Raw genomic sequence first — 17,714 nt, 5'->3', positions numbered from 1 at the left:
TGTTCCACAGCAGACTCCTTCTAAATGCTGTATGTTTCCACTCTGTGGAACTTGCTACAAAAGAGAGGTAGATTTAATGTCTATGTATAGATCTATATATATGTATATATTTAAAAAAAAAAGCTGAGAGCTAAAGAATAAGATTGTATCAGAAAGGGAATTACAAAAAATAAAAACAAATGTTAATGCTGCCGTGCCTTGCTTGCATTGTCTGCAGCTAATGGCATCTGAAATTTACACCCTGCTTGAAAATAAATGCTACATTAGCTTGTATTCATTGTGCTAGAAGTGTATTGCTATAGGATAACTGGAAGGGGGCAACGGGGGCGTCAGGACTTATGTGCAATATTTTTATACAGGATCATAGTAAAAGGGAAATAAAAAGGTGAGCGAGGCAAAGTAGAAGTCTAGCACCATGTAAACCTTTCACAGCTGACGGGGATTCTCCACCTGATGTTTTCAAGAGACAATGAAGCATCTAGGGGTTAATGGAGTTAGTGAGAACTGGGAAGAGTCAGGTGTGAGGGAGGAAGGTATCGCTGGACCAAAATTGCAGCGTCCAAAGGGCTCACTGGCTGAGCATCATATCCCAATCTTCTAATGGGTGGGAAATTGCCAAAGTGACGTTTCTGAGGGAAGTTCTTAGCTTCGTGGATTGTGTTTTTCTCCTCTGCCAAAAGAAGCTGCTGCCGCATGTAGTTTTCAAACTCATATTGAGATGATTCTTCTGTCACTTTAGTCTAGAGGGGAAAAAAAAGTAAGGTAGAGAAAAAGACAACATGTATTCTGCATCTTAAACCAAACTACAGTATAGAACTTAAACTGGATTTTAAGAAATTAAGGCGACCCTTTCAACTTAAAAAAATATCTAGATCATGTTTCCTGCATGAAAAGAGCTACTATACCACCTCTCCAGCTGTTTGTGTGTCTGCTACCATCCCTCCCTCATTCAGCAATGTATCCTCCATAAGGGTGTTCATTATTCAACACTTCCCAAGACTTACAGATGCTGGCATGCTTGTCATGCACTGTGGTTCCATTCTCACACTACAGGACACAGCAGAGACATAGGGGTTGGAGGATGGAAACCGGGAGACCTGGAAGTGTTGAATGTCTATGACACGGACATACCGTAGTATAACCCATCTTTCTCTCAAGAGAACATTTATCTGGATATGTCTAAGCTGACAAGGTCACTTTAAACATAGAATGCAATTTTACCAACAACAGTCCTTACCTCCTGCAAGTTCTCTGGGCTTGTCACATGATCAATGTCAGGAACAACCTGCAGCGGGCCACTTAACGAAGACATGGATTGCCTACAGACAGGGAATACTCAGATATTTAGATACTTACAAATTAAAGATATGCTCTGAAAGAGGTTATTACGAGAGCAGAACTGACATAAAAAATTACCTGGATTAGGAAAGCAACCTTGCAAGATCATATTTCGCAAAGAATAGTTCTATCAGGCATGGATTTTGTATGCAACGCACAGCAATATTTAAACATTGAGCAGTTCCATTTAGAGTCAAACATAGGAGGAGTGCTTTAGCCACATACAGGGCCCAAAAATGACCATCCACGCGAGTCCTGAGTCTGCCTGCTGATTGGCAGAGTCAACTCCTGTACCTAGCCAGCCTGCAAGGCGGGTCCCATCTCCAAATGTGCTTCTCCAGATTGGTTCTGTGTAGTCACACAAGCTCAGATACTGCCCCATCGGCAAACTATTTAGAACATATCCAGGTTGGGGACTTGCTGTTTCTTTGCAGATTAAATGTAATTGTTATGAATTGTTCATTATTGATCATCAAATTCAAAAATGTTATACAACCATCGCTATAATGAATGTTACTGTTAAATTCGTGTCTTTTAACCCCCGAATAAAAAATTTAAATCGGGCTTCTGTGCCAGTTCATAACATGACATCATTGATATGCCATGCCACGTTGCTATGAAATCCACATGACCCTTAAACACTGCAGAGTTTAAATATTGTTCCGAGTTGCATACAATATCCATGCTGGATTAAACTTTTATTTGTGGAATATGATGGACCATAAGATGTATTTATATATATACACTGTACATACACACTGATACTGCTACTTTAAGTCCTCGTTCACACCTGAACGTTTTGTAGCGGGTTCTACACTCGACGAACGCTCTACAAAACACTCAAAAATATAAATCCCATTGTATTCAATGGTTTCGTTCCCACCTTGGCGTATTTCCACCCGTCCCTAACGCGCTACAAAACGGCCCACGCCTGAAAAGGTACAGGTACTACTTTGGGCCGTTTTGTTGCGCGTTTCCATTGGGATACAGCCAAGTAGCCTTCGGAATCGCTGTAAAAAAAACGCCCGACAGGCACGCATTTGCAATACGCCTAGGTGTGAACAAGACCTAAGGAGAACTATGAGGTGAGTCATTTACACTTACCTCATAGTCAGAGCTGAAGTGTGACATTGAAGCTGTCAAAGGTCGGCTCGATTGATCAGGAAGTGAGCGAACACATACCGTCACTTGCTCACTTTCTGATCACCCTGCAGAGAGCCGTGACAGTCACCCCGGGGATTCCCCCCCAATCCTCCAATACTGACTGGAGGAACGGATGGGAGAGGGGGCGGGCACAGCTGGCTCTGCCTCTAGATAGGTAGAGCCCGCTGTCAATCAGCAGCTGGGTGGATCTCGACAGTAATGTCAGGCTCCGTCCCGAACACAGTGCTCTCGGTATGTAGTGTGCTATAGTGAATTTTGGGTCACAGGAGGAGGTTAGTATAGGTCCTCCCATGACCTTAAAGAGAACTATGGTATAAAAAGGTTACCCCATAGTTCTCTTTTAATTGATACATCATTTAACCACTTTGTGGTGGCTATGGCACTTTTAGTTGGAATTGACTGTTTTTGCTTAGCATATTTCGCAATTTACTGTCACACCAAATTTAAAGGGGGCCAATTATGCTTTTTAAACAAAATACTGAATTTGTGGATCCTGTATATCTTTAACCTACCAACATTGGTTTTTGGTAGGTTATTATATATTATAATATGCAACACCCGAATTAACTTGTCCCAAGTACCCCTGAAGGTGCAAATACTTATTGCCAATAGTTCCAAAATCTGAATTTTTTTTCCACACACGAGTTTTATTATTTAACATACGCACTGGGATCAGTATTGTATACGACTCATTGTAAAAGCATTTTACCATCTGCTGAAGCTGGCAGCACGTGTGTCAGTCCTTACGAAGTATATTCACGGCTTTTAATGAGGCATAAAAGTTTGGCTCAAGGTCTGTCATTCTGATCCTTTCTTTAATACTTGGCAAAGCCACTGACCTGGAACAGCTACACTGCAGGTGTGCTGACACGTCACTGGCTGCATGTTTGTTCCCAGTCAGTGACTCACCAAGCCAGGTTACGTTGCGGTAGTACATCTATCCTGGGGATTATCTTATGGGTTCAGGGTCTAATGCCGCTAGTTAAAATGGTTTCAGTAAAACCAAAAATAAATATCACATCGGAATATCCTTAGATCGTAAGCTTTTTTTTAAATATTGGGCACCATTCAAGTGTAAAAAGTCTCATAAACCAGAGTCCTAGCCAATTCGGTTTCCATCTAAAAATGTGTGACTATGTATTTATTTGAATAGCAATCTACCATGAAGATATGATTCCTCCAAGAGACTCCAGAACTTCAGATGCAGTCAGGCGCTGCTGAGGGTCCAAAACCAACAGCTTTCTTATTAGACAAACTGTGTTCTCTGATACTCTGCCATCCCTGTATTTGAAGAGAAGAAAAGTAAAGAATTGTTAGTCATGTTATAGGTAGTCCAGACTCCTGGTACATCAAAAGCTATAAAAAGGATGACCTAGCCAGTACAAAAAAAAAAGTCAGCCATGACCTATCAATGAATAGTTTGCAATGATTTTATAAACACTAGCATCAATTGTGAATCGGCTTTTTTTTCAGCACTATGAATGAACAACTATGAATAAGACTTCACATACTATGGTTCCTCATCAACACTATTTTTCTCTTCCTAAACAAATCCCTACTTGTTATTTGAACATACTATATAAAAAGGAGAATTGACAAAGGACCATTCCAACAAAGTGATATTTTAGTTATAGGTGGAGACCACTGGGCTGAGTCAGCCCCTTTCTACTTATACGTGTTGAAAATTTAAACAGAGACCTCTCTATCACAGTTCCAAACTCTGTTCCTCTACCTGGGAGTTTAGGGCATTCGATTTCTAGAATATAAAACCAAATAGAAAAATACACAATGAGAGTTGGACCCCCTGCGAAGAGCTACATCAGGTAGACAAACAAAGGAACCTAAGCACAGATAGTAGCTCATTAAAAGGGCCTGAAAGTTACAATTTTCAGATGATAAAACAAAGGACACTGTCACCTTGCCTTTTCAGGACAAAGTGACATGGTCTATGTAAAGCCTACCTAATAACCCAATACTTACCACCACAGTGCTTCCACCCCTCCACTCCTTCAAATGCTGCCACTACAAAACACCCAGTGCTATCTGGAATGGGGGAGCACTTGACCTCTCATGATAAAGCGCTTGGGCCTAGCAGCCAATCGTAGCATTGGTATATGACAAATGGGTGACGATACTGCTCCAACACCAGGAAGCAGCAGCGTAAGAGCACTGCAACAGACTTGACAAATTTACAGAAATGCCAGCTCTCCATCTACTAAAAAAAAAAAATATTATGACCTGGATGTTACATCTAAGGGTCTGCCTACATACAGAACAGCCCAAGAAGTTTGTTTACTCTGTTGTGGGCTCAAAGATTTGACAATTTAGGGGTATAGTGCCAACCCCATGTATTACAAATATTTCAGCAGCTGAGCCACAAACATGCACCAATGCACTTCTTAACACATTAGAAATTCGACAGAGATGCTTTAAAACAATGCCTTCATACAACATGTTATTTGTTACATTCTGATTGATCTGGACAGTAAATGTGAAACAATATCCAACTGTTGCTAGCTTCAGTTATACACGTAAATGCAATTCTCCATTAGTAAAATCCAACTCACTCTGGGATAGAGTATTCTGCTGCCTTAATTTTGCGAAACAGTTCTTGAGGTATGCTGTCATAGAAGGGAAACTGACCATACAACATGGTGAATAGGACTACGCCCAGAGCCCACATGTCGCTTGGCTTTCCTCGGTAAGGCCGACCTTTGAGTCAACAGAAAGGACAGTTATTAATTCTAGTCCAGAAACGAAAGCAGACAATTAGAATAAAAGCCAACAAATATCACACCCCAAACAAATTAAAAGTCCTAGGTAAAAATAAAAAAGATGGGACTCTCCTGATGAACTTCTGTAAGAAAGCATAAATCACAGTGCTGTAACTGTCCCGACTTCACCTGTCAGACGGCGGACTGGATTATACGTTGCTGCCTCACATCCATTGTCAATATGACCTACGTTCCTTCAACTTGGTTGCCCTTCCAAAGCAATCCTGCTTTCATACACATTAAAGCTGTTGTCTGGTGAAACCAAGAGCTGTGTACTGTGGCAGTCCTGTGCAGTAAAACTTTGGTTTACTGATTGTCACAAGGAATTGCATGGGCAGTATTGTTTAAAGTCCCACTTACAATGGACATGTACACTGGCATGATTAGATTGCTGCAAAAGCCTCCTGGGATAAATAGTCGTTGAAATTTCAGGGACTTCACATGCAGGAGCCATTTGCCTGTATGTAATGCACTCCCACACATGAGCATTTTTCAGATTTTGTTCCCCTGCATTGTGTGACCCAAACTCTGGCAAACTACACTTTAAATTATTTAAGCCGGTTAAACCAACTTAAAGTGCCAACTATCACAGTCATTGTGTGGAAAATCTAGAACAGGAGAAAAGTAGAAATGCATATTTTATGTGACATCCCACCTCTCTCCTTCTGGGCCAATGTCATAAAACACTACTTCCTTCCTCCATCCTACTTTCATTGTAAAGCAGAGTGCGGTCTGATAACAAATTATAACCAAGTAGCATGAAGTACATGGGCATGCAAAAAAAAAAAAAACACACAAAACAAAAAAACAAACAGAAAAAACCACCACAATATTACAACTCCAATTCCAAAAAAGTTTGGACGCTGTGTAAAAATCTACATAAAAACAGAATGCAATGATTTGCAAATATCAGAAACCTATATTTTATTCACCCTAGCAAACATATCAAATGTTTAAACTGAGAAAGTGTACCATTTTAAGAAAAAAAATAAGGTACTGTCATTTTGAAATTGATGGCAGCAACACATCTCAAAAAAGTTGGAACAGGGCAACAAAAAGCTGGCAAAGTAAGTTGTACTACCAAGGAAGAGCTGGGAATACATTTTGCAACTAATTAGGTTGTTTGGCAACAGATCGGTAACATGACTGGGTCAGAGTCTGAGAAGTAAAGATGGGTAGAGGTTCACCAATCTGTGAAAATTGTCAATTTCAGAATAATGTTCAACAGAAAATTGCAAAGACTTTAAATATATCATCATCTACAGTACATAATATCAAAAGATTCCGAGAATCTCTGTGCGCAAGGGACAAGGCCAAAAGATTCCGAGAATCTCTGTGCTCAAGGGACAAGGCCAAAAGATTCCGAGAATCTCTGTGCTCAAGGGACAAGGCCAAAAGATTCAGAGAATCTCTGTGCTCAAGGGACAAGGCGGAAAGATTCCGAGAATCTCTGTGCTCAAGGGACAAGGCGGAAAGATTCCGAGAATCTCTGTGCGCAAGGGACAAGGCGGAAAGATTCCGAGAATCTCTGTGCGCAAGGGACAAGGCGGAAAGATTCAGAGAATCTCTGTGCTCAAGGGACAAGGCCAAAAGATTCAGAGAATCTCTGTGCTCAAGGGACAAGGCCAAAAGATTCAGAGAATCTCTGTGCTCAAGGGACAAGGCCAAAAGATTCTGAGAATCTCTGTGCTCAAGGGACAAGGCCGAAATGCAATATTGGATGTCCATAATCTTTGGGCCCTCAGGCAGCACTGCATTAAAGCAACACTAAACTCGAACATTAAATCCCAACCTTTTGGGAATTGGGGTTGTATTTTAAAGTAGTAAATATATGTAACAACTGTATCAGAATTCAGATTAGAAATCTAATTTTTCATGCCAGTCAAAAAATAGTGCGGACAGCACTATGAACATAGGAAAGAGCACAGGGGGTGCTTGTAAAATGTTTCTTACCGCTAAGTACATCAGGACTGATGTATGCTGGACTTCCTCTCTGATCTTTTAACAGGTCATCTTCACTCACCAAGTGTTTCCCAAGGCAGAAATTAGTGATAGTTATTCTATGAGTCCTGGAAATAGATCAAATTGAAAACAGAGATGAACAATGATTGATGAAAACCCAACAGGTCAGCAATGCAGCCTACATATTCTACTCGGTACAGGTTTCTGTAAATGTAATATTCCTGCTGAATTAACATCCGGCCTATCCAATCACATTAACATGAATGATTGGCTAGGCCGGATGTTTGGTTTACTCCTATAGAGAGGCATGTATAAAGTTCATGCAGACCTCAGGCATCAGCTTATTTTGTGGAGGTAAAAATATGCAGGAAGAACTTTTAAAAGGGGACAATTTTTACACAAGTGATTTTCTGCGTTACAGAGTATAGCTGTATCAAGAGCATGATCAAAACCACAGAGGGGTGGAACCCATGTATGTCCCTCAATTGGCTCCACAAAAAAAAAAAGATGTTCTTTGTCTATTGAGGGACACAGCAAGTCTTTTACCTATGAGACATTCAAAAGCAGTCCGGCTATGGAGTGAGCCAACATAGCAAATGTTAAGTGGCCCAAGAAGTACTAATTGTGCTGTACTTAGGGAATGCCTAACCTAAAAGGACCTTATGCTCTAAGGAGGCATAAGATGAGGCCGAATGTCCACATGGTAGAACTTAGAAAACATGTGATCAGAAGACTAGGTGGCAGCCTTGCAAATCTGAAACCCTTGCTTGATGCTGAAAAGCCCAAGAAGCACTTACAGAGCTCCTTGACAGGAAAGGGTGGAAGCTGACCCTTGAGACCATAAGCTTGGATGATGGTCTGTCTGAGCCACCTTGAGATGATGGAATGAGAAGACAGTTCACTCTTACGGGGACCATCGGATATGACAAAAAGGAAAATCAGACTGTCTGAAAGAAGCAGTAGTTGAGACACTATCAGCCTGAACAACCAGACAATAGCAAGAAAATGTTTTTTTGATGAACTGGAGTCTAAATGAGGGATGGAAGAGTGATATCCTGGGTGGGATGAAAAGGCAGAAAGTACCATAGGCAAGAAGAAAGTCCTGGGCCTCAAAGCCCCCTTGTCCCTATGTAAAACCAGAAATGGTTCCATGCAGGAGAAAGCTTCCATTTCAGACACTTGCCTCTCAGAGGTGTTGAATATGAGGAACATTGCCAACTCAGGAAGTCTGCCTGCCAGTTCATGCCTCGGATGTACATGGTGGACAAGGTTGGAATATGACGTTCTGCCCAGGAAACAAGCTCATCTACCTCTATTGCTTTGGTGACACTTCTGTTTACATCCTGATGGTTGATGTACATCACCATTGTAATGTTGGCCAACTGAATCCAGATCAGATTATCTTCTATCTGGGTGGTTCATTGCTGCAGGGACAGCCAAATTACCCAAAGCTCCAAGATGGGGAGACGAAACTCCTCCAACGACCAAGTCTACTACACAGACAGGACGGTGTGGAAGGACTTCCCCAATCCCGGATTTGTGAGCCACCTGACTAACTTGTCCTACTATGAAATAATGTGGTGTAGGAGAGGAACAGAGAGTGTGGCAAAAAGATACCACCTCAAAGCTGAGATTGGATGGAAAGTCTGAACTTTTTCCTGTGGAAGAAACACTCTGGAGCAGGGGTGGGCAAACTATCCCTCCAGCTGTTGTGGTACTACAAATCCCATGAGGCATTGTACGATTCTCACAGCCACGACTCCCAGACAGACGCATGATGGGATTTGTAGTTTCACCACAGCTGGGGGACCAGAGTTTACCCACCACTGCTCTGGAATGTCTGGGTATAGTTCTGGAATCAGGTCAAACCTTGAGTTCAAGCTAAGATTCCTGGATCCACCTGAACCACTGTAAATTTGGACAGTCAATGCCATGTTGTCCAACAGATCCAGTGACAACTGTTCCCTCAACATGAGGTTGCCTAAGGATCACACAGTGCCAGTACCTCAAAAACCTGAGGTGCGCATGAGAGGCTGAAAGGGAAAGGATCGGAATGGAATGGGTAGTGTGGGGGTCCCACAGCAAAACATAAGAAATGCTGATGATCTGTAAAGGTAAGGGCATTCAAGTAGGCACCTTTGCTGTCCACATAAGTCACAAAATCTGCCTGATGAACAGCTGGTGAACGCACCATGCAGAATTAAAGCGCTCGAATGAAGACATTCTGAGCTTTGAGATCCAAGATGGGGGCGAATGCCCCGTTTGGGAATGGTGCATAGGTCAGAGGAAAATCCCCAAAACCATTTTGCCAGAGGAACTGGGGCAATGACACTTGGGTGCCATCACCTTCCTAGTTTTTGCCCAACTGATTGCCTTTAACAGTGATGCAAGCTAGTCTGGTATTTTGTAAAGCCTCCAAAATAACTAAAGCTGTAATATTTAGGCTGTTGGATATATTCCAGGGCTTGTTAAAATAACCTCAGTTTAAGCTGTAGAAGCCAAACAGGAACTTTATTTTTTATTTGGGGATTCTAGGTAACTGAAGCCAGTTGGCTTTTAATTTTGTTAAATGTACTTTTAATAACTCAATTTGTGTACACATGCGTGGGAGATGTACATGGCTGTGTTATAGACATACATTTGGAGCACTATTATCCAGACAGAACAGGCTGTACTCTTAGAGATGAATCATCCTGATTAAGCCAATAGTTTTATACATAAGCCCACGCTACTCTATGGGGAACACACAGCAGTGCCATAAATGGCTCTTTCCCTGCTTTGCAATCAAACACACGTGGAAAACAATGCTTATAGAAAAAATAAAAACTGAATAGGATTTATCCTTGAATTACATAACAAAAGCAAAATGTACTTATGATGGTACAGTAAGAAGAAACCAATATTCCTAAAAATGGACCTTCACTCAAGAATTGAATCAACCCAAACATAAAAAAGCATACCATTTTTTGTTTGCATGGTGAACCCAACCCCCTGCCTCCATTCTCACCAAGGCAAGAATGATGAGTATCCTTCCCCTGCAGCCCCTGGGATACAAGCTTCCAATATCCCAGGAGGCAGCAGACTTCCCCACAGGGACCAGGGGAAGAAGGACCTGGTGCTGCATTATCCATGGGTCGGCCGCAAGAACCCAGAAGAGACAGCCAGCTCCTGATAACATACAAGGAAGATGGAGCCATGGGACAGTACATGCAGTGGAAGAGCAGCACGGGAGAAAACGACAATGCAGGATTTACTGGACCTAGTAAGTTTGTTGGATAAGAGACCATCAAAGGGAAAGAGACATTGTCCATTAATTTAATGGGATTAGGTGATGTTCCTCTTAGGGACTTGGTTCACACCATGTCTGTTGAGCTGCGTTTTTCTGCACGTCACCACAAAACAATTGTTTTCTATGTGCCCAGTTCACACCATAAATGTATGATGGTGTGCAAAAAACACAGCTCCACTAACATGATGTGAACAAGCAAGTGAATTCAAAGTCATGTTTGTGCAGAATTCTGGAACAGCTTAGTAAAATGTAACAGCTAAGGGCCGTTTCAAGATGCAAGCGATTTCATTGTCAATATATACATGTCAACAATCAATTGCCAGCTTTCATTTCTTGTGGATACGAGTAACTATTATGGCCACCTAATTTGTCCAGCGCTAAAAGTAGAAGATTACAAACCCTCCTATATACACACACACACACACACTCTCTCAGGGTTCAACTCTGCATCTCCATGCACAAGTGCTTCCACCTGCACTACTACACTAGATGCCAACACAACACAAACCATTAAAAGTGGTAGCAAAATGCCAGAGCTTTACATGTCTGTGGGGCCCTATTACAAAGATCTGACTACTCTAACAGAGCTGCTATAACAATCATCTATCATCGCTACTATTGGATATAGTAGTAATCCAAATACAGTTTTCAAAATGAATGTAGAATTCATACGGCAAAGCTTGAACTAGCACAAATCATGGCAAAAATTGGAAAACTACACTAACTCCAGCATGTGAGTATCTAAGCCCTGAATGTAAACCATGCCCTGAGACTATACTGGATGGCACCTAACATTGACAATAACATTTTTAGCATTATCTTTCAACCTATAAACTCTAGAAGAAAAAAAAAGTCATAGCATTTTATTAAATAAAGGCCAAATCATTACTAGGTATTGGTCCAATTTGTTTACACATCACGTGGGATGAGGCATTACAGAACTGAATCTATACAGTTCAATATTATGCATGTTACACTTAACTATAGAAAACGATTAACTTGGGTGCTTGATCTCTTACCTCTTGTTCAGCACCATATTACCCAGCTTCAAGTCTCTGTGAACAATATTTTTCTAAAAAAATAGAAAAAGTTTCTATTACAGTGGTGTTATAGTGCCAACTATTAAAAATCATGGCAATACATCCTGTACAGTTCTTTCAAATTATTATTATACAGGATTTATATAGCGCCAACAGTTTGCGCAGCGCTTTACAATATAGGGAAGACATTACAATCACAATACAAATCAAGACAAGATGGTAAGGAGGGCCCTGCCCTGAGGGCTTGCAATCTAAAAGGGAGGGGGAAGTGATACATGAGGAGGGAATACCAGAGCACAGTGTAATGTATGCCGAAAACACCCCGCCTTAGATATGCACATAGTATAATTGTGACAGGTATGTTTTCAGTTATACTGTGTGCAATTCAAGTGTGTAGTTACAACTAAAAAACTTCCTGTTCCAAAAAAAATAGATCAATCTACCGTAACACTTTATGCATGCTACAAAATGCTCAGTCATTAATAAGAATATACTGTAAGAGCTGGTATGCAGAGCTCCCATTGTCTTGCACATCTGCACACTTTTAGTTGTCAGTATGTATCCTAACTGGCACTGACTGGGGACAACAGATACCTCTTCCACGTTTAAAGTTGTAAAGCACAACAAATTGTATGTTAGCAAAGACCTGTATGAATCATACCTTATGAAGGGCTTCTACTACTCTGACAACATCATAGAAGATAACTACTGTTTCCCGTTCCCCCAGTCTCTTCTCTTTGATGACATAATGCTGTAAATTGATTAGGTCTGCAGTCTTATCACTGAAATCATGGGCACAAAGACAATCCAGCACCAGACATATCCGTTTCCGCATTTTCCTCACTAGCTTGTTGGCGTCCAGATCTTCTGCAATTTCACATGTCCGGTCCTAGAAATATGAAGATCAAGGCTTAACAGCAACCAGATGAAGGTTTTACTTTATGCAGAGCAATACAACAACAGGTGAACATCTGACTTGAGCCATCATTTGAACATAAAACTGCTGTAAGTTAGGTACATAAATTGCAATAAAAGGAATCACAAACGGAAATACTTTTTAGGGGGCAAAGAAAAAAAGTTTCAGGGACACTCAGGGTCCCTTCCTCAGGCGCGACCCTGAGTGGCCCCGAAACTTTGGAATGTGATCTTCACAAAATGATCCCTTTGTGAAGATTTGACCATGGTGTGCTGGTGATATATTTTTCTACTTGAATCTGAAGCAGCGCCATCAGCAGTCACTACAGTACCCACCGCAAGGGACATACCCCTAAGGAGTGCGGTAGGATTCTCCAGATTCATATTCATATCATTTTAGGATGCATTTCAAAATCCTCCAGTGGTTAACTCTTCTTCGCTGTGATATGGGATTACTATCGGTACTCAAATAAATATGAAAAAAACACAAAATGGAAAAAGAGCACCAAGATGTACTGGTTAATGGTACCCGAGTTTATTTTTTTTTCCTTCGATTCAGACCTGCCCAGAGAAAGTACAGGTTCCAGATTTTGAAATATGACATGGGCAAGTGACTACTGGAAGCGTGTATACCCTACAAAACACTAAGCGCTTTCTCATACACAGGTATCATGTAAATAGTAGCTGAAAAAAAAAAAGCTTTGGGGGACGATTTATAAATCTTTCACCCAGCGTATAGCTGGGTGAATGCCATTCACATAACACTGCCACCAAATAGATGGAGCCGAGAATCAAAGAAATCCCTATAATCCTCAGTGCCATTTAGAGCCGGTAGTGCTGGATGAATGGCATTCGCCCAGAAAGTAGATTGATAAATCGCCCCCTTTGTGTCTTCCCTCTAGTAAGCAGTGAGTATCTCCATTTCATGTTTAAACCTGCCATGGCAAAAGTAAATGAAAAAAGCTAATGGGTTGCTCAGAGGTAAACTAATATTAAGCCTGATACCTCATTCAGGGCCGTTTTTTTTATTAAAGTGAAGTTACAGTAAGAGGACAGTATAGATTCAAATGGTTCTTCCCAGAGTTCCTCTTTATGCAAAGTCTCTGCCAGGAACTGATAATTAGGACAGTTGTGAGAACATCTCTGCATTACCTGGAAAAGACCATGGTGATGGACCACTCCATCCTGATTGTGCAAAAGGGATAATAAAGAATATTCAGTATGCAGCAGCATTTTGCCTTGTCTCTCTTCCTGTGTCTCCCCTGCTTTATCAGGTCTTTCCTCCAGGCTCAGGATCTGAAACGAAAAATAATTACACATTGATAAGAGTTGCAAAAATATATATACAGCATGCTACAAAACAAGAATAATGGCATGATGTGCACGACTCAGATCTCTGTGTGGAACATAAAGGGAGTTGTATACTAATCAGCACTAGCCAACAAAGTTAGTCTGCAGTATATGTATTATACATTGGTTATTAAAACTACTCATCTCTACACCTTTTCACCACTAGAAATTTTACCAGACCAAAGGTTCAGTGAGATAGTTAAAGGGCTTGAGAGAAATGAATACATTTTTCTATGTACCGAGACAAGAAAAGTGCTGATGAGTGGGGTATCAAGGCTACTAGGATGTCAGTTATCACTGAGCATTCAGCGCCAACTGTAGACACGGCAAAGTCTCTTCCTTATTTGTTATATATGCACATTTGCAATAATAAGATTGTTTTTATAAAGTAATGTGTGCAATGTATCTTTTTAGCACCTGAAAAGTGACAATAATTAATTTCAATGGTTTTCTTATGGTACTAATTGGGATGTGGTGCAATTACCACTTACTGGACCAGATTTAAATGTAAGCATTTAAAGCACATTTCCACTTTTGCAGTCAAACTAGGATAACACCTACTTTATATTTGTTACATGTTCCCATTCACATAGCATAACTTAAAGGAAAAAAAAAAAAGTAGGGGTGTGCTATTCCTATCATCCCATGCCCAGGACATGATATTCCATGCGCTTGGCAGGTGTTATTTTTTGTTCTACATTTTACCCTGCTGCAGGCAAGCAGGGCCAAATGTATAGCAGGGGAGGCATCGCTTGTTTTGTACATGTGATCTGGGTGGCTGTACAGCTGTCCACATCACTTGTAGCAGCCTGCTCTCCCCCCCCCCCCCCCCCCCTTTTTTTTTTACATTTCCAAACCCCTGAAAATCAATAAATTGCTGCTTACCTTTTGACTTGCTTTTCACTTATTTTTCCTCTTTTACGTAGTGTTATGGGAGGGCTTTGAGGAGTTATGTTTACCATAATTAACCCTGTCTATACTGCTGGCAGATCTCATTATCAGTTGTAAACTAGACGTTCATACTTTCTGGCCCAACAAAAGGTTAAAGACCTCAAGGCATGGGTGGTAGACTATGTAAATGCGCTACAAAACAGAATAGAAGCAGCCTGTAGAGTCGTATGTATATTGGAAATTAATCAGAGATTGGGTGACCTCCTGGTGCAGTGACTGAACTACCATCTCATTCTGCACCACACAATAGAGACATTGAGCGTCATAAGAAACCCCCTGATGTCTCTGTAAATAGATTTAAACACATGCAGGGTGGAGTGGGAGAAAACAAAAAAAGTCGAGGGAGTTTAACACACTGGGAGTCACTTGATCACTTCACAAACGGTAAAACTGTTGAAGTTTAGAGGCATTAACATTAATAGATGTGTGTGATCTGTGACTGTTGCAGGCGATAATTCCATGTGTGTTGAATTCCTGCTCCCCCAATGGGTGCTGTGGTTTCTGACACGAGCTGCTTTTTCTACAATGGTGATGTAGAAACTGGTGGGAGGAACCACAGTGCGCAGCAGGGGAGAAGTGTCAGATATCCGATGTGGTCAGAGATGTGCAACAAGGCAGTTTTAAGACACTGGCAGCACAAACGCAAGTATACTTAACTATCCTTTGGACCCCACAGTGACAGGGTCACTTCAACGTTAGTAATGCAAGTCACCTTTTTACAGTTTTGTGCATCATTTTAGAGATTATATTACTTTTGTGTACCCTTAAAATGATTTCTATGAATTTGTTGAAAACATAGCATCAATAAATGCTGCAAGGCTATCATGGGAAGTAAAAAAAGAAAAAATGTATATAATATTCCTTTACGCCATTAGGTCTTTTCCTTGGCCGGTTTTATTAGGCAGTGAAGCCTAGGCTGGGACCACAAATCCAGTATCAGAGATGCTTTTTTAAAAATACATTCAATGGCCACTGGGTTTTAAAAAAAAGTCAAGTAATAAAAAATTGAATAAAAATATAATTCTAATTCTTTTTTTAAGTGAACCTCTAAGTGACAAACTGAGGTAGCATAATCTGTATGAGGAAATGGGAGTCAAATATAAAAGAGACTGTTGCCAAAATTAAAATGCCATTTAGGCCTGGTTCACACCTGAGCGTTTTACAGCGCTGATCGAAGCGCTGTAAAAAGCCCTGGTTCACATCTGAGCGTTTTACAGCACTGATCGAAGCGCTGTAAAACGCTCAAACAGCGAAATCCCATAATGTGCTATGGGCATGGTTCCCACCTGGGCGTATTTCAGCACGTAGTGACACGCTGAAATACGCACAAAATAGTACAGGAGCTTCTTTGGGGCGTATTTACGCGCGTATCCATTAGGATACAGCCGGATAGCTCTCGTAAACGCGCGTCTGAAGCGAGTTTCGTGGGCCTCAAATCACAGTAAAAATGCGCAGCCCAAAACGCGCATCATACGCGCATATTTCGAACGCCCAGGTGGGAACCCAGCCTTAGTGCTCTCTGCAAAAAAAAGTAAAATTCTTACCCCTCCTGCTGCATCAAAAGACAGCTCTCATCCAGAGAAATCAACTGCTGCAGTGTCTGACACTACCAGAAGTGCCGGTTTCTGCAATCTCATGTCCCCTTCGCTGTGTTCAGTGGTGCAGGAAGAGGAGAGGTAAGAGTTTACATTCCTCTTTGCAGGGAGCTCAGTTATTAGCACTTTAATCTTAGCAACAGAGTCACTTTAAGAGAGGAATAGTAGTAATACAGTACAGTGTAGTCATGGGCAATCTCCACCAGCTCACCTTAAGCTGATAGAAGTCATCTGTGCCATCTTTCCGTGCCAAGCACTGAACGATACTTGGCACAGGAGAGTTTCCTAAACGAGGCCCTAGAGGAGGAAGAGATACAAAAAAATTAGAAGAGGCAAACAGCCTTCAAAAAGGACATATTTTAAATAGAATTAAACACAAAGTCTAAAATGAGCCTTCATCTTAAAGTGACACTAAACTCAGGAGTAAAATCTTACAAAATACATTCAAGTACCTTAACTATTAAAAATGTATCTTATTTGCGTATCACTCGGCTGTAGATCCTCAAATCATCTCTGAATTGGTGCCAACACTGTCCTTCCTTCTGGAGGGTGACTACTTTTGTTCCCCATGGTCTCTGTGTGTGTTGTAAAGTAGCCACTCCTCCAAGCTCACTCCCTGTGATGGACTACAATCTCAATACAAATTGGACTACAATCATGTTTAGTTTACTAATTTGTATTGAGATTGTAGTCCATCACGGGGAGTGAGCTTGGAGGAGTGGCTACTTTACAACACACACAAGGACCATGGAGAACAAAAGTAGCCCCCCTCCAGAAGGAAGGACAGGGTCATTATGAATTCAGAGATGATTTGAGGATCTACAGCGATACACAAATAACATACATTTTTGTTAATAGTTAAGGTACTGGAATGTATTTTTAAGATCTAACTCCTGAGTTTAATGTCACTTTAAAGAGGCTGTCCCCAGGTGAAAGTTTCTTCAGTTGCAATCAGTAAAAGGACATACTTGCAGCCCCATGACATCATGCCTGGGCTCCCTGCACAGCCTCCTGCAAACTCATATGACAGCACGGCTAAGTGTGGGAGTACATTTTCAGAGAGGGAGTCCTTTACAGCCCAAGGATAAGAAATCTGCAATATGAGAACATGCCTTTGGAAAGCAGGACTTGCTAGCTTGTGCAGTTTGCTGCTGCTTTGTTTCTGTTCTTGCACTGATAAGACTTCAAGACTGCTTGTTTTAAGCCCTCGTTCACACCTGAACGTTTTGTAGCGCGTTCTACGCTCGACGAACGCTCTACAAAACGCTCAAAAATATAAATCCCATTGTATTCAATGGTCTCGTTCCCACCTTGGCGTATTTCCGCCCGTCCCTAA

At 41.2% G+C, this 17,714-nt stretch overlaps 1 protein-coding gene across 1 annotated transcript in view; it reads right to left on the bottom strand.

Moving 5' to 3' along the window:
* Positions 1 to 355: 355 nt before the first annotated feature.
* The window catches only part of STK40 (serine/threonine kinase 40), a 33,108-nt gene continuing 15,749 nt past the window's right edge, over positions 356 to 17,714 (bottom strand). The window contains exons 3-11 of the mRNA XM_018576599.1: positions 16,590 to 16,675; positions 13,635 to 13,778; positions 12,229 to 12,456; positions 11,547 to 11,599; positions 7,230 to 7,345; positions 5,070 to 5,214; positions 3,664 to 3,783; positions 1,238 to 1,319; positions 356 to 740 (exon numbers count right to left, since the gene is read on the bottom strand). Of these exons, the coding sequence (XP_018432101.1) occupies positions 495 to 740; positions 1,238 to 1,319; positions 3,664 to 3,783; positions 5,070 to 5,214; positions 7,230 to 7,345; positions 11,547 to 11,599; positions 12,229 to 12,456; positions 13,635 to 13,778; positions 16,590 to 16,675 (1,220 nt within the window). The 3' untranslated portion in view covers positions 356 to 494. The remainder of the gene's footprint in view (positions 741 to 1,237; positions 1,320 to 3,663; positions 3,784 to 5,069; positions 5,215 to 7,229; positions 7,346 to 11,546; positions 11,600 to 12,228; positions 12,457 to 13,634; positions 13,779 to 16,589; positions 16,676 to 17,714) is intronic.

This window comes from Nanorana parkeri, unplaced genomic scaffold (genome assembly GCF_000935625.1).
Source record: "Nanorana parkeri isolate BGI_ZX_2015 unplaced genomic scaffold, ASM93562v1 scaffold70, whole genome shotgun sequence".
Classification (NCBI taxonomy): domain Eukaryota; kingdom Metazoa; phylum Chordata; class Amphibia; order Anura; family Dicroglossidae; genus Nanorana; species Nanorana parkeri.
This window is presented reverse-complemented; position numbering and strand designations above follow the sequence as displayed.